Source organism: Oculina patagonica, chromosome 5 (assembly GCF_052425735.1).
Source record: "Oculina patagonica isolate OP01 chromosome 5, crgOcupat, whole genome shotgun sequence".
NCBI classification, from domain to species: Eukaryota; Metazoa; Cnidaria; class Anthozoa; order Scleractinia; family Oculinidae; genus Oculina; species Oculina patagonica.
In genome coordinates this window covers 24,405,371-24,423,308 of record NC_135762.1, presented here as the reverse complement: position 1 = coordinate 24,423,308, position 17,938 = coordinate 24,405,371, and the positions used below count along the sequence as shown (strand labels likewise).

General features: G+C 40.1%; 2 protein-coding genes across 3 annotated transcripts; one reads left to right on the top strand and one right to left on the bottom strand.

The window, feature by feature from the left end:
- Positions 1-424: 424 nt before the first annotated feature.
- Positions 425-5,902, bottom strand: LOC144653435 (uncharacterized). The gene has a single exon (XM_078513423.1). It carries the CDS (start codon positions 5,808-5,810, stop codon positions 1,971-1,973), a length of 3,840 nt encoding a protein of 1,279 aa, XP_078369549.1. The 5' UTR covers positions 5,811-5,902; the 3' UTR covers positions 425-1,970.
- A 6,258-nt stretch (positions 5,903-12,160) lies between these two features.
- Positions 12,161-14,190, top strand: LOC144654779 (uncharacterized). Of its 2 annotated transcripts, none has more exons than XM_078515005.1 (2): positions 12,161-12,356; positions 13,021-14,190. In XM_078515005.1, the coding sequence occupies exons 1-2, from the start codon at positions 12,354-12,356 to the stop codon at positions 13,759-13,761; spliced, it is 744 nt and encodes a 247-aa protein (XP_078371131.1). In that variant the 5' UTR covers positions 12,161-12,353; the 3' UTR covers positions 13,762-14,190. The 2 variants fall into 2 exon arrangements, with proteins under 2 accessions (XP_078371131.1, XP_078371130.1); XM_078515004.1 differs by having other exon boundaries at positions 12,957-14,190.
- The last annotated feature ends 3,748 nt before the right edge of the window (positions 14,191-17,938 follow it).

Here is a 17,938-nt window from a genome sequence, read left to right as displayed (position 1 = left end):
AACTACAGTACCACACATTGTATACGAGGTATTTTATTTAAAATTTGTCAATTTGTAAATTTACCTAAAATTTGTAAATGACTTTGGTGTTAAAGAACTATGACTCCGTAAATTGATCGGGTCAAACTTTTATATAGATTTTTTAACTTATTTTTTGCCATTTTTTTTTTTAATTTTAGTAGGTTACCAACAAGATCATGAAATGACACACCTTTTTGGACCATTAAACTTTAAAACTTAAAATTGAAGTTTGCTTGTTCAAGATAAAAGAGGTGAACACTTACAAACTGTTTCAAAATAACCAAAAATTCAAACCTCGTATCAGTTTCGCAACCTACTATATTGAATAAAAATATAAAAAACGTTTTACAATTACAACTTCGAAACTCTTATATTAGTTTATTTTGAGTATTTGAGAGGCAAGACGTTAGAAATTTTTAAAAATTCTATTATAATAAAAATATGTCGACACTGTATCTTCTTCATCTACAAACACTACTTTTTTCCAATGTGCAGTCAAACCTTCCGTTAGCGGACACCCTTGGGACCGGAAAAAGTGTCAGCATGGGGAAGTTGTTTACTGACAATAGGTCAAAAATGTCCGTGTTAAGCGCTAGGGTCCGCCTACGGAAGATAATATTTTCCGTAATTATAAGGGGAGGTTCAACTGCAGTGTATTAGTATTTTCCTTAGGCACAAAACGAAGGTCCAAAAATACAACCAAGCCTCTCACTTCACTTTCAATCCAAAGTTCTACTGTCCGATGATACAATGATTATCCTCTCCTACAATAATAAATATTTCTTATTATTTTTTCGTTTACATGGACGACAATCATAATGTAATGGATAATTGTGCAAGGCATCATCTCGTCTCCTTGCATCGTTGAAAATTGCGTGGCGATCCAAAAAAGTTCTACAATTTCATATTATACACTTAATTATAATGACTTGTCCCAAGGGAAACAGTTAATTTTGTTTCCAGGGAACCTCAATGTTTCCCGAGGCGTTAACTGGTTTCCCGAGGGACCAGTCATTAAGTGATTTGTTATATAACACAACGAAACGGCAGTCGTCGGTCAACATTCGCGAGCAACATTGCATTGTTACCCTCTGACGTCATAGATTTTGTAATGTTGCCCACTCAAAGACTTTTGGCGGGAAACGGTTTTATTGTTAGATGTCATGTGACCTCTAAGTAGCCAATAAGAACGCGCGCTGTTGGGTAAAGATCCAGCTCTATAACAACAACAGTTATGAACGAGAAGCTCAAAAGTAAACATTTTGATCTAGTCTATTTTTGGTCAACATGTTGGCCGGTTAGCCCCATTTAAATCCTCCAATTAGAAGCTTTCGATTGAATTGAGTGAATAAGTACCAGTTAATTATAATGACGGTATCCCGTCATTACATGAGTAATCAAGCAACTACCAACCAAAAATTCGTTTTGTTATTCACTAATACGACTACAGACACAATGAAACAACATAAAGTCCTGCTGCCAATGAACTGTTTAGAAAAACCTAAGAAACAAACAACAAAAAAGGTCGAGGGCAACAGAAAGGTGTTTTTCTAGATTCATGGAAAAGGAACCCACTTGAGTGCAGGTGTCTTATTGCAGCGCGCTTAAATTAATACGGCGTACTGTCGAAACAGGTACGTCCCTTAACTGTCCAATTAGCATTAGTCGGGCCTGTTGCTACCCAATCAGATTCGAGAATTTGTTTAAGTTTTGATTAGATTATATAATGATTATCGGAAACTCTTCCAATGCTTGGACGCACTTGTTACCCCGACTAGTTTTGGTTTTAGTTCTTTTGATCAACTGAAAGCTCGGCAATCGAATTTAATTTCACCATAAATCGAGGTGTAAAAGCTTTAATCCAGTGCAAGCGATTTTATATGTCTGTTATTAAAGTCCTTTTCATTCGCTTATTGTACATATTAGAAAGTTAATTACTTATTTTAATTTCAGTTGGTAAGGATATCTATGGTATCATAGAGATATCGGGATGTTTGAGGCCTGCCTGATAAGCTGCGGCTTCCTCTGCTGCTGTGTCGAGTCTCGGATGTTTCGGGAGTTTCCGACATGCTTGCTCTTCTTATGTTTGATGTTTCAGACATAACTGGTACGGTCTCATCGCCTGGAGGTCCTCGGAAAGCGGATAGGTATCTTCTGCCAATACAGCAAGCTACTCCCAACAACACTACAGCGGGAATGCACGACAAAATGTTGAGTACTGTTTGGAAACCGTGATTTGTACCATGAATAGTCGTACCGTTGTTCTCGATTGGGGAACTTATCACAGCAATAAAGGTAAGAGTGGTCAGGAGTACTACGTCAGATATGTACATCCACTCGTAACTCTTCTCGCCCTCGTTGACATCACGAGCTTCCTTGTAGGGCCTGAGGATTGCAAAGATCAGCAGGATCAAGATACAGCAACCCTCCAGCAGAAGTCTTTTCACTGGACTCGGCGGCATGAACGTATGAACTACCAGGATACCCAGCCGGCAGATAAAGTAGAAAGCCGCACACCAACGATACTGATCTTTAAAGCAGCTTTGAAGAGCATCAAAAAACGGATTCCAGCGATTGAGATTCAGCACGGGGCGAAGACCTTTGGTCAGATGAGGGCGAAATAAAAGGAACAACGGAAACGGTAACACGAACACCAAAATGAATAATATGGCGACGATTCCATAATAGAGATGATTTTTTTTGAAATACTCTATGTCACCATTGACGAAGAGCACGGTCTTTGATCCAACGTTGGCGTAACGCAGAATCCTGAGAGAAATATAGGTGACGTCCGTATAACAAAGTACAAGGATGGTGCATATGCCGCGAAATGGAGCTCTGACCCGTCTGCTAAACCACCAGTTTGGAAAAGCACCCACCATCTTCGCTAGCAAGACGACAGTTGCTATTACATAAACCGGGATGGCGTACAACACCATTAGCTTATCTGCATCGTCCCAGCTTTTGGCCAAGCAGAAGCTGTTGCTGCCAACTTGAATTTGTATCTTGGTTAAAGCAGTGACAAATTCACGAAAAGCGTTGAATTGAAATCCATCTGGTGCTAAGAGTTCCATAACTTGGTAAGAGTACAGCCAGGCGTTTAGGTATCCAGTAAAGAAATCGAGATCAATCAGCATGATTCCCATGACAAGGAGAAGAAGACCCAAACCAACAGGTATCAAGAGAAACAAGTACCAGTTCGTGCATCCCGGTTGGCACTTTTCGCTACCAACAGTAATGGTGTAATTTCCATCACATTGTCCGCAAAGTATGCTGCTCTGATTTCTACCTTCTTTGCACACGTGATGCTTAACATAACGATACTCATCAGAGTTTAAATTGCTTGAATTACAGTATCCAACAGGGCAGATATACGTGAAAAACTTGCCATCAACTTCTCCTGCCCAGTATCCTTTCTTCACAAAAAGGCTCTTTCCATCAGAGGTGCATCTTGAGACGCCTCTAGCTTCCCTATTCGTGACAGGTTTTATGCATTCACACATGGACGTTTTATCCGAAAAACGAAATCCAGCGTAGCACTTCTTCAACTTGATATCTTGTATTGCTTTTCCGATAATTTGACATCCGATGTAGTTCAGTTCCACGGAAAATCTGCTTCCTTCTCTTCCACGTAAAGAGATTCTTGTTACTTTCCCATGGCCAGTCGTTAGAAACAAGGATGATGTATTGTTGTTAAGGCTTACTGAGGTCGATTTGATTACAATATCAATAATTGCTGGGACCGGGTTCTTGACCTCGTCACGCAAAATGACAGTTGCATTAAAAACCTCACCTGGAGCAACCTCCCAGTCCCTCTTTACATGCTTTATGTCCACTGGGTCTGTCGCAACTTTTCCCGAAAAATTCGTTAAATTATCAGGCAAATCTCTAAACTTGACAAACTTCCATCTAAATACGCTGTTGTGATTCCGATTCTCACACGCTTTCCAACATCTTTTAAGTGTAGTGGCATAGACTGCTTTTCCTGAGGCGTTATGGGGTGATTTGCAATTGTTATTTGTAAAGATGACTGTTGTATTCCAGTCATCATAATCTACGGAGGAGTTGAAATAGCCGAAAAAACAAGTGTAAATGCTAGTACCAGTTGCGTTCAAACTGTTATTACAAGTTGCGTTGAAACTTTTCAGGGGAGGGCGTGGCGTTTGAATGTACATTGCTCCACCTTTGTGCACGCATGAATTTGCTTCAAAGCTTAACTTTGAATTTTCATGGAAAATAATTCTCGATCGTCCATACATTGCTATTGCGCCGCCTCTAAACCCAGTGTTGTTGATAAAATCTAGTTGGCCATTTACGTGGAGTGTCGCCTTATTTAAAACTAAGGCGGACTTGCTGTTGGTCAAAAATTTGGTAGTGTTTTTGAAGATAAGAGGTACCTCCATACTGTAGAGAGCTCCTTGTTCAATTGTCAGGTCTCGATAGCCGCGAGCCTCATTAGACTCAAACAGGGTATCATTATCAAAACAAACATGAAATTTCGGTCCAATTTGGTCTTTAGTATAGTTGTAAAGATACAGCCCTATGGCAGCCCCTACAATTCCTTTGTTGTTCTGCCAATTGCAGCCATTAAAGAAGAACTGTGTGACAGGGGAATCTGTGTGTTTGGTGCATTTTCGGGGAATTGTTGTCCCAAAGATTGAGGCGCCACCTCCCCGTTCGGCGGCGTTGTTCAGAAACGAGCAGTTGTTGATATGGAATAGATTCCAAAAAAGCTGAGCATCTTTGTTTGGTGTATTTCCAATGCGAGCTCCTCCACCGGCCAAAACTGCTTTATTTCTCAAAAACGTCGTTCCCTCTATTACAAAGGTATTGTTTTCCGTGTTGTCTTTCGTTTTAATTTGAAGACCACCTCCCCACGAGGCCAGATTATCAGTGAAGTTGCAAGCTTGGATTGAAACATTGCATCTCGAAGCATTTCCGTGAAAGTACACTGCCAACCCTCCACCGCTGCTGAAACACCGTCCAAGCGTATTGATATCATTGTGTTCACCGTTGCGTGACCAGCGCGCTTTATTTCTTAGAAAGTGGCAATTTGTAAACAAATAGTGGTTGTCGTGTTGATATGAGTCATGCTCGCTTGGCGTTACATTCACTGTATTAGAGCCGTACCGGTTTAAAATCACAAAAACACCACCTCCTGAATACACGTACTTGGCAAGTGGGTTGCACCTGCTGGTTTCATCATCTGAAGCCTTATTATCAGCAAACACACTGTCAGTAAAGTTCACGAAGCCTCCAACATCATACAAATTAGCGCCTAGTCCTGGAGAAAACGAAATTTCGACATTTGAGATTTGAAGATTTCTGCAATATCGAAAGTCCAAGGCTGCCCTGAATTTCGCATCGTGGAGATCTGGATAATGTTTTTTAATTCCTACAACGCTCTGATGCCATCCACCACACTTTTGTAACTTGATTCCCTCGAAGGAAATATTCTCGCTAAGAATAAACGAAAGGCTAACATTTGCATCACACGTTATTTTTACGTCGTCTCGGTTTGAGCCATTGCCAAACAGTTCAAACGTAGTCATCCTGGTAAAATTGTGGCTATTTTTCATCGTGTAGCTTCCTTTTGCCAATATTATCCTTGTAGAGTTAAGACCATAAGCGAGCGATAGTGCCTCATCGAGACTCTTGCACGGGAGTTCTTTAGTGCAAAGTGGCGAATCATTTCCGCTTGGTGAAACATAAATTTCTCTTTCAGCGGCAATTGTGTTCCATAGCATTAGTATGAACAAAGATACTGTAAGCAAAAGATGATAGAACATCTTTTTTGGAGTCGTGAACGAACGTTATCATGCGAGTGAGCGACACTTGATTCCAATGCAAGAAAAGTGATGCGTCAATTCTGAAAATACAAAATCAGGGAACGTCATGATAAGGCACGAATTTCATGTGACTGTCAGTGACCTACGAGTTCTTGTTTTTTTTTTACTTGAAGTGTACTAAGCATGCATCACATGAGCTGACAAGCCTTTTCATGTTATTTTTACTCAGTGTGGAATGTTACAACTTCAGTTATGAAACATCGAGATATTTTAATAAAAAACCCGATGCGATTTCCTGTCCTAAAAAAATATTAGCCTTATCTGCTAAACAATATTTTGATTATGATACTTTTCACTCCAGTTTAATTCTGTCGTGTTGCTAATGGCTCTATGATTTATTATTGTTCAACAATATTTAACCCTGGATAAGCACATTTAAGCACACTAAGCACTCTAAGCCATATGCGCAATCACAAGCATAAAAAAAAAATGTGTGGGATCTGTGTCGTGTTAATTCATTGCTTTATTATACAGTATTTATATACCTAGTCGTACCTTTTTTAAACGCTTCGGCGAGACCAAACGAGCCTGATATGCAGCCGAAGCGTACCAAAAAGGTTCGATTAGGTATTTACCGTACCCAAATTCAGGCACTGAACTCCGGTTATATTTGTCGCTCTGTTGAAGCCATGCTTGCATGCAAGGTACGTACTGCAAATTGTGTTAAATAGGTCTTCAACACTTTTACCAAGTTCTTCTTCTCCTTTTTCTTTTCACTCTTTTGTTTAGAGTTTCATTCCCTAACTTTTTAAAATTCAAATTAAGCGAAAAAAAATGGAAATTCCGACTCCTTTTTTCAGTATGAATGTCTCAGTACTCATCGGCAAACATCGCGAAATTGGCGAGCGCGCTCAAGTTTAGTTTTGGCGGGAAAGTTTTTCTCTTTTTACGACCGCTAAACACGGCTTTATTTAAATTACGAAGTTCTGTTTTATGGGTAAACCTCTTTTCAATTTATCGTACAGTAACACTACTTTACTTCAAAGTGACCGTGATATTGTGGCATATCAGGTCAGTGACTTGATATCGTAGGATAGGCAGGACGGTACTTGAGATCGCGCTTCTGATTGGCTTAACTTGCGAATTTGGGTACGGTAAGGAGCTGAAACGTGACACACGAACGGTGTTGTGCTATACTGCAAGTTCTCCGAAACTGATACTGTAAAATTCCGGTTATAAGCCCTTGGTTAGCTTCGTAAGGGTTTTTGGGTGGGCTTTAATATGGGGCTTATATCCGGGAGGGTTTATAAGCGGAATAGAAAAAAAAGTTCCGAAACGGGCCACGGGAGTGTTGATCGATATGTGTTCTTAGTTCAAAACGCATAACAAAGCATTTAGCCCTTTTTGTCTCGTGTCGTCATGACGACGTTGTCATGACGACACGAGATAATTGTACTGGGGATATTTTCCCGCCATGTCAATATTTTTCCCGCCATGTCAATATTTTTCCCACCATGTCAACATTTGCTTTGTGAGGCCGCGGAATTTTCCCGCCATGTTATGAAATTCCGGCGGCATCCGATCACAAAACAAATGTTATCAAAGAATAATTGTTTCTTTACAAAGGTCGCAACTAAAGCGCTGGTTTATCAAACAGTAAGTTAGGAGTATTTATTGTAAAGGGCTTATTATGTAAAAATACAGGCACGCTATAAAAAAGAGATGACGTTTTTTTCTGAACTTGCAGCAAACGAGCAAATTTTAAGTGGTCTAACAGGCAATAAAAATGGAACAGAAATAAGGCCCCTTTTAGCTGACAACAGTGCCTATCCGCTAACGAACTGGCTAGTGAAACCCTACCCGGACAGAGGACGCCTGACTCAGGAGCAGCGAAAGTTTAAAACCTAAAGTTCGGTGCGCTACGATCTGCAGTGGAACGAGCATTTGGCATGTTGAAAGTTCGTTGGAGAATTGCGTTGAAAAAGGTTGAACAAGAAACGAGCATTTTTTAAAAGACTATGATTGCTACGTGACTTTTGCACAACTTTGTATTGAAAGGGGTGACCTTTGTGGCATGAATAACAACAATTTAATAACAGAAGATAAACGATTAGATAAAGACAATTATTTTGATGCCAAATCTTTAAAAATGTCAACTGTGGCGTTTGTTTGTTCAAATCATGGATAGTAAAAACTTTTACTATCCATGTTCAAAACTAGCGTTGTGCTGTTCCATACTTTTTCCCACATTTCAATAAAAGAACTCTGCCAGTCTGGAGTCGTACTTTTTTGCCTTTCTTTTTTCAGGCGCCTGATTCATCGAGAGAAACATTTACACTTTCGATTTGCAAAGCCTCGTTTACACTCCGCTCTGAGGTAAAGGTAGAACTCAATGTATGACCGAAAGAGGGAAATTATATTTGATGAGTTTTCTTAGGATTGAAGAGCAGAAATGTCAATCTAAAGCGCAAAACATACATTGCTTTTTTATTTTTTTGACCCGAAGATTGACCTGAGTCAAGAGGCACTACATGTAGCTTCATATATCCTGCTGTGAATTCCACGCTACAATGGACACAACTTTATAGACAACAACAACAGCCTTTTCAGTGCATGAATGAAGCTCTTAAGAGGAATACACGTAGATGTGACGCATTTTTTTTCTTTAAATTAGCTGTACGCTTTTCAATTTTGGATATATTTGAGCTGCAGCCAGCAGTTATCAAGAAAAATACAGACAAGTTTTACGTTCTTAAAATAACATTCTAACCTTTGCCGACAAGATTGTACTGAAAATCAATGAAATTAATTGTAACTCAAGCAGAAAACGCGTAGAAGAAGAATGAAATACACCAGGTTATTACAAACGCATAATATATAGATTTAGGCAAGCCTAAAAGCGGAGCTTCCCTTTAATTTATTTAATCTTTGCTGGAGTTACAATGTTTTAATTTTGATAAATATGCGGTCAAAGCTTTTATGCCTCACTGGCCCATAGGTGCAAGGCAAATATAAATCCATCATAATCTCGAGGCAGAACAAATAATGGACAAAAAATTAATTAACCCTATTCAGACCGGGCTTTTTTGGACCTTCTCAGACCGGGGGGGGGGGCTTCGGAAGCCCCCCCCATCTAACTTCCAGAATATTTAAGCAATCACCATGAAACTTATAGGATGTATTGTACGTCCGAAACTCTTTCTTTTGGTATACGTCACGTGGGATGGTGATGTCACATCACGTGACAATTACATCATGATGTCAAAACAGCCGCCATCTTGGATCCGCCATCTTGGATTTCAAAATTTTTCCAAAATGCCAGAAAACCACCCAAAATCATTGCAAAGTACTCGAAATGAATAAAAATGTGCTTTAAACCCGTAAAAATGTAAAAATAATGCCATTTAAGTTGATTTTTATTAACAAAAACACGCAAAATTACAAATTTGGGAAAACATGCCTGTCAAAATGCTGTTGCCATGGTGATGTCAAGTTCCTGACACATCATCCAACCCTACCAATTTGTTGCCAGATAAATTTTAGGAAAACTCAGAAAGTTTGGCAGCGTTTGGTTAAATCTTAAAAAAGTTATAAAAGTTCAAAGTCAGCGCGGGCCTCAAAAGCCCCCCCCCCCCCCGGGTCTGAATAGGGTTAAGAGTCTATTCAGTGTAATTATTCAGTGTAAAAGTGGACTACACTAAAGCAAAAAAAAATGTTTGAACTACTTTAAAAATATGAGTCAGTTTATATTTTTCACCTCGCGCTCGAGCCTGAGATGGGGTAAACATGTTTTTCAGAGCAAGTTTAGTTTAAATAAATTTATTTTGTTCGAGCTTTTTGCTTTGTCGTCGTTTAGCACTTCGAAAAACGTCACTTATACTGTATGAATTTTTTCCGCCGAGAAAATGTAGGCTGAAAGTCGGAATAAACTCACAGCAATAGAAAATAAACTCTCACGGCAAGGGATTATAATTCGACTTTATTGACGGCCAAAGAAAATCAACTTACGGCAATAGAAAATCGGTTAATCCGTAGCAAATAAAACCAACTCAGGGGAACAAAAAAAATGAACTGACATTTAAATGTCAGTAAGCGTAAGCTTAAATGTACTACAAGTTACAGTTAAAGCGACTTAAAGGGGCAAAGTATATTGCTTAAGTTAAGGAAAGATCGAAACTTTACCTACACAGAATCTATCGAAACTGCGCTTAGAAAGTAAGCTTAAGTTTATATACATCATGAAATTTTCTGTCACAAAATCAGGCTCAGCAATTCAGTACAGGTTGTTACCTTGCATCAGGTTCCTGTATCTTTCTTCAGCGGACTTGATGCATGCAGTGTTTAGCTTCGTTTTTACACGATCATTGCTAAAGTTGTTGTATTCTTGATGTTGACGGCCGAAGAATCATCCGCAAACAACAGAAACTAGCAAACTGGACGTGCACAAGGAATAACATTCGCAATTATTCCGGGTCTCATCGTACACCTCTTTCTTTATCTACAATTTCACGGAATATAGGTGACTTTTGAGGACATCGTGCGAGAAATATTACGGTAAGAAAGTTCTCGATTCTCTGTCGCTCTTTTTTATACCCTCGGTTTCATTCAGCCTACACAGTGAACACCGCGCAACACATTTTCCCGCGTTTTCATAACATTACTTCGTTTAGATCAAACTGAAACGTCCACATCATCCAGTCGATAGAAGATAACGTCAATTGCTCGTTTTACGGTTACGAAAAATGCGACCAGAGACCAATAAATTGAATTTAACAGTGTAGCGATCAAACGAGAGCCATCGAGCCATATTGTTTTTTTTTTGGCGTAAAGGCTTCGATACATAACACTCACACACGAAAAAAGACTAACAAAAAAGAGCAGTTGGTTAATAAACCTCTCAGATATTTTGCTGTGTAGTATCGCTGTGTAATTTTACCCCTTGTGTACATTTTGTCTTGCCTTGCGAGCTTTATTTGCTGTTTGTAATTTCCTTACTTTTCTTTAGCCACGCGCGGGCAACCTCGTCCCCAGGCCTAATCCGTGCGTACGGGCGTACGTACGTACGGACGTAGGCGACTCCCAAAATTTCTCGGTTCGATAGGATACCATTTGCCTGCCTATGGATGCTCCGCTCGCGCGCCTTCGGCGCGTGGGAGCTCCGCTAATACAATGTACTAACCGAAAGAGAGAAATTATATTGATGAGTTTTAGAACGGATCTGAAAAGCAGAAGTGTCTAATAATCAACAAGATGTCATTAGATGGACCTGCCTGTAAATTTTTCGTTGTCGTTGTTGTGCATATAACGCTAGTATACTGCAACTTAAATTGAGCGAGAAAAGCAGTTTTTAACATGAAGCTCTAAAATCTCTTTGGAGTGTCTTGTCTTGTGGTCGCTTGTAAAGTTTTAATTTGTGCAATTGTGTGATGTATCAGAATAACAGCTTCACGTTGCCAATTTAAAGAATAGCGTGCTTTCATTTGATATCTATTATTTTATCTTGAGAGTTTTGGAAAGTAGTTGAAAATCATTTCTGTTTACCAAGCGTAGGAAAATGGTGGATGTTTCAACAGGATATTTACTGTAACAACTGTATTTATAGAGATTACAGTCGTGGAATATAGCAGATATAGCTTTTATATCAACGTAACTAGTATCGGCTAATGGTAAAAATGTTGCTGAAAGAGAGGACGATGTAAATATCAGTTGTTCGATCGGTAAGCATTGTTCTTATCTTTGTGTAGACAACTTTTTTTAAATTTAGCCGCGGCAACAGATCGGTATCGGGGTTAAAGAGGGATTGTAATCTAAGCAATTAGTTGGTCGGGATTGAATGTCAAAGTTAATCTTGCACACATATCACATGTCGTTTGAACAAAAGGTTTGAATCGTTTGAATCGTTAGTCGATCGAATACCCAACCATTTTAAAGTTATGACCAGTTATGGTACAGCATAGTAAGCTCTGTGTAGAGGGGAGAGGAACGGTTTAGGGAGGAGGGAGAAACGGCCGAAAAAAAATAGGGAGAAGGGAGAAACCACGTAAAAAATAAGGGAGAAGGGAGAACCAGTACAGAAAGGGAGAAGGGAGAAAACTATTTTGTTAAAGTTAGTTATTATTTTTTTACAATCAGTTCAGATATTTCCTTGTTTTTCCCTTTGTTTCCGGTATTCAAGTCAAAGCCGAAATGACCGAAATACGGTACGTGATATCAGTGAGCGGTATAGGTTTCTTTGAGAAAAGACTGGGTACTATTTTGAGCCCGTAAGTTCCAGTGATTGCGGTATAAATTTTCGCGCTTCGCAATCGATCAATCGAGCCTTCGCGCGAGTTGTTCACAGAGACCATAGAGTCAGAGAGTCCACAAATATTTCGTGTTTTTTTAAACTACCACTGAGCAGAGGTCAACAGACAGCTTTGGGACCTTTTGGAAATTGTAATAACATCATAATAACGAAGAAAGTTGGTTGTAGTGGGGATTTAGTGGTGATCGTACGGTCCGTGTTGTCTGTGTTCTGCCGCTGTCAAGTCAAGGGTCAAGGCCATGGTAAGTGGAAATTTTTTTTCTCTTTCGAGTTACCACTAGAATTGCTTTCAGAAGTTGGTAAAATGAATCGAACGATGGTAAATGAGAGTAAATAGTTGACAAGGGAAAACCGATCAATTCATAAAGCGGCGCCTGTTACCGGTATCTCTGGCCCAAGGCACCCTGCTAAGCCAGCATCACGTAATACTCCAAAGACTTTTGCGACCTTTGCGTAAAAACAACCCCGTCTACTACAGATCGCACTGAATTAATTTGCAGAAAGGAAACAATGCTCAATGTTTTCATACGTTAACATCTTAGGAACCCGTTTAAAGTTGTTTATTTCTATATCTACGTGTAGCCTTGCGTTACTTTGGCGCAACCAAAACATTTCCGGTTCAGTGTCTTCAGTCACAAACAGGAAATTTATGAATTGCAAACTTAAAGGGTCTTAAAGTACCAGGAAAAACATTTTACTGACCAAATCGACATAAATCTGGGGAATATTGCTTTGCTAAGAGTATGCAGGAGTGATTTATTTCTCTTTTTGTACATTTGATTTGTTTGGCACGGACTGTCAGCCCTTTAGGCTCTCTTGGATTTTGCTATCAATTTTCCTAGTATTACAGAGGAAGTGATGAAGAGGATTACTAAGCTCCCTTTCATCTTTTACACGCACCCTAAGTCGTACTATGAAATTCCCCTGGATTTCATTAAGTTTGAAGACATGCCGAGCATTCCAAAGCCACCATATGTGCCGCTACCATCTCGTGACATTGCAAAGCTACACGACTACAGGAAGAAGTGGCTCGAGGCCGTTAGAGTTGCCACGGTGCGCAGTGAGACAACAACGCATAAATTTTCAACGTTACCCATTGGTTTGTACGCAACTGAGCCGCCCGAAAGTTTGGATCTCGACTTTTCTTCCTTTCTTAGTGGTGCGCATACCGCTATTGCCCCACAAAGGAAAGTACTTTTCTATAAGGGCACCGTATTCCACACAAGCACGAAAGAAAACGAAGTCCTTATAGTTGCAGGGGAAGATGTTTGCGATGATGAATCCGCTATAAATGCAGACATGTTTATCTTAGACAGAGATAACAGCCTTCATTTCAGCTGGAAATGCACCAAGTCTGGAGTATGCCTGGACACATATGTTGCCACTAACATTGAAGTTCATTGTCCCATAGAAGCTGCCGTAAATGAAGGTATAACAATTTCTGAAGATCAGTTTGAGGAGCTACAAACTATCCGACAGGATATTAGTGAACTTGTTCCTCAGGAAATTGACATTCAAGAAGACGCTTTGACTGATGGCGATAGTGACAGTGACGACGGAGAACAAATTGGCCGTTGCAACATACCCTCACTTACGCGTTCTAGCAGGCGAGTTAGAGCACCTGCAAGGTACCATGACTTTTTATAAAGAGGGCATCGTTGTGACCGTTGTCTCCAGTTTGGACCCAGACTGTAAGTGAACAATACTAAACATGAAAGATGTTGTTAATTCAGTTTGTTACGAGTGTGAGGCAAAGAACAACGTACATTACGATCAATGTTGAGCTACAACTAAAACCGCTGAGACGAGGAGAAGAGCCTGTTACTTAGGTCACTAAGGGAGACCACCGCCACATTGACCCACAAAGTTGATGTATATCATTCATAGGTAAGGTACATAATTATTAGGACTATTAGGTCATGATAAATCTAGTGGTCTATAGGGACTATACACTGTAGGTCTCTACAGACCTCTACATCTACTGTAATCAGAGCTTTTGAGAGCACTTAAAGCTCTCTTGAATACAGTATTACGTAATAAATAGCTGTGAAAAGCACTGATAAGGGAGAAAGGGGAAAAATTAGGGAGGAGGGAGAAACGGCCGACAAAATTAGGGAGGAGGGAGAAAAAGGAGCTAAAAAATAGGGAGATAGGATTTTAAGCTGCCCGTTCCTCTCCCCTCTGTGTAGAAGTTAAAGTCTCTCTTTAAAAGTGAGATTTGTGCGAGTTAAACACTACTACATAGTTTATTGCGTACGTTCGCGCGGAATCACGTGTCAAGCAAGATCGAATGTTTTCTATTAAGCAGAACCTAGCAGAATATTTCATTCAGTAGATTTAAATAGCGAAGAAAATGACTGTAATTTACACGTTCTTCAGCCTCTGCGTTGTAGCTTTGGCGTTACAAAAACATTAAGACCGGCTCAAGAGTGACCAAAACCAAATTTTTCCTCACAATATCAATACTAAATCAGGAGAAGAGGTTATAAGAATTAACAAAATCATCACCACTCGCATGACATTATCACTTAACAGGCTAAGCGTTCACGAATAAACACCCAAAGCGATATCTCATATAGCGTGAAGAAAGCACATGGAAGTCATAGTATAAGTATACAGTTGAATGTATGCTTAGTGAACCAAAGTGCAATACAGTGCAATGTCTGTCATCTTTTTCTGCTGTTATTGGAGTTATATAACTGATCAACTTTACAAGCAATAAATAGACGTGAAAAGCGATCTCTTTTTTAAATAAACTCTAAAAAGTGACACGAGACACTAAGCCCAGAGGGCTTTTGATTAGTACTCTCATTCGGCAGCCCCCGCGGGGGAAGGGGGGGGGGGGGGGGGGGGCTAATAACCGGGGGCGGCTTATAATCGGATGTATTTGTTTGTTTCCAGGTATATTAGATGGGCCTATAACGGGGGAGGGAGGGGGGCTTATAAGCGGGGAGCTTATAACCGGAATTTTACGGTACCCCAAGAATGTCCTATGTCCGGTATGCGAGTAGACAGAGGAGCCGTACTGGCCGTACTGATTTCATGACTTATTGCATCTCGTTTTATTACAACAGCTGTCAAAATTCCTGCGCGATGATCCGTTTTCGGTTATGGTATGTCAGCGTATATAACACCTTGGAATTTAAAAAAAAACGTAGCAGACGACGAAAGCATTGTTATCGTAAAACACTCAAAAACCAAAGAAGCCGTCAAAGTGTAAGGATTATTTGGAAGTGCCTTCAAGAGGTTCTAAAATCATGAGTATTTAATTACGGCACAACTGAGTTCTTTATCAATAAGTCACACGTTACTTAAAATTTCTTTCAGCTTCCAGCCTTTGTACGCGGAAATGTTCTTGTTGCAGTAAAAAGTCCTCTACATTTTTTAAGTCAACTGTTAACGTCCACGGCCAAACTCGCTAAGTACGTCACGCATTCTCCCCCACTTATCGTTCAGGCGAGAGTGAGGAGCGCGTGACGAGTCCAAAGAACGTCTGCGTTAAGGAGGTTATGAAAACACAAGTAGAAAAAAAAAAAAAAAAAAAAAAAAAAACGGCTTTCTTTGTTTTCTGTTCGTTGTGCTTCATTCGGACAATATATTAGTTAATTCAAGCTGTTAAAGAATTTATTTTGAAAGTTGAAAGTTTAAAAGAGTCAAAATCTCAGACAATACCTGTAACAGAATCTCGGTCACATAAAGCTCTGAACCTACACGGAGGCCCTGCCAGGGTAAATTCCGACAAGCGACATGACCCAAAAAGTAGCCACAGCACATGAATGAAATTGCGACAAAAAATAATTGCTCTAGCCAAATTCCGACAAGTGACAAAAACGCCTAGAATGGCTGATGAAACAGCGACACCAAGCATTTTAAAATTCAGGCAAGCGACTCGAGGACACCCTGGCAGGGCCTCTACACGGTATCACTTTGTATGAGATTAATTTTGTGTACTGACACCATTTAGGGATTGATCATGAAGGGTTATTTCGAAATAAGTCAGAGATAAAAATAACAACTAGAAGGAAGTCAGTGTTACTATCAAAACGTTCAACATGATCGCTACAGAACAGTCGAGAATAATTTGTAGCAGTTGTAACTCTCGCCTTGCGGACACCCCGCTATTACGGACTCTTGTTATTACTGAGAAATCCAGATCCCCGGTGAAAGTTAGTATAAACATAGATACTGTACTCAAAAGATGATAGAGCATCTTTTTCGGAGTTGTGAACAAATGGTATCATGCGAGTAAGCGACACTTGATTCCAAGAAAAGTGATGCATCAATTCTGAGAATACAATATAAGGGGATGTCGTGATATGGCATGGATTTCATGTGACCTACGAGTTCCTGTTTACTTGAAGTGGCTCAGGATGCATCACATGAGCTGACAAGCCTTGTCATGTTATTGTAACTAAGTGTGGAACGTTGCCGCTTCAGTTATGAAACATCGAGGTATCTTAATAAAAAAATAGATGCAATTTCCTGTCCTAAATAATTATTAGCCTTATTTGCTAAACAATATTTTGTTTATGATATGAAAATATGACTTTTCGCTCCAGTAATTAATTTTGCCGTGTTGCTAAGGCCATCCCAGAAAATAAAGGTTTGTTTCCCTTCCTGAACCGACCCACACAAGCACAAGCATCAGATAAAATGTGTGGGAATCTGTCTCCTTTTTTATGCGATGCCTTATTTTACGGTATGAAAATGAAACGTGACACACTAACGGCGTATTGTTACACTGCAAGTTCTCCGAAACCGATACTGCATTAATGTCCTATAGCTGGTATGAGAGTAGGGAGATGAGGCGCACTGATTCCAAGACTTAATGCATCTCGTTTTATTGCATTAACTGTCAGAATTCCAGCGCTTTGATTCGTTTTCGGTTATGGCATGTCAGAATATATATATAACTTTGGAATTAAAATTACGTAGCAGACGACGGAAGCATTGTTATCGTAAGTGCACCCAGAATTCTAAAGAGGTTCTAAGATAATGGAGGGGGGCAGGGGGTGGGAGCCCGGGAAAAAAAAGGGCGTGAAGCGGGAGAGGAGAGGGCGGGAAACGGGATTCCTAAGGTGGCGAAAACCGGGAGAAAACCAGTAAAATTTCGCAACATTTCGTTATATTTCGCAATAAACATGGGACAAAGAGATGGGAGCCACCGCAGAAAGGGGCGGGAAGCGGGAGTAAAAGGTACGGGAGGCGGGAGGTTCAGACCCCCCTGCCCCCACCTACAATATATTTAATTCACAGAATTGAGTTTTTTATCACTCTGCCAAACGTTTCTTAAAATTTCTTTCAGCCTCCAGTGATGAACCTTCTAACGCAAAAATAATGTTGTTGTAGTAAAAGACCTCTGTATTTTTGCCTTGGGTCTACACTGACTTATAGAAATATTCTCGACCGTCAGGTGAACGTCCATGGCAAAACTCGTTGGGCACGTCACGCATTCCTCCGTCTCTAACCGGTCACGTGTGATGATGGAGGAGCGCGTGACGAGTCCAAAGAACGTCTGCGCAGGAGGTTATGAAAGTGCAAGTGGAAAAAGAAACGGCTCTTTTTCTTTCTTTGTTATCTGTTCCTGACTATTCCAACGACCAATATATAAGGTTTAAAAGAGTCGAAAGCTCAGGCAATACCTGGAACAGAATCTTGGTCTAATAAAGCCCTGATTACCTTAAGTGGAAGAGTCTCTAAAACCCTCAACTATAAGTTACTAGTCAGCCCCCTCCCCCCTCCCCTCCCCTCCCACATTGGAAAAATGCTCCGAGGTCCCTGCACAACGATTATTTTGTATAGGTTTTTTTTTGTGTACTAAAAC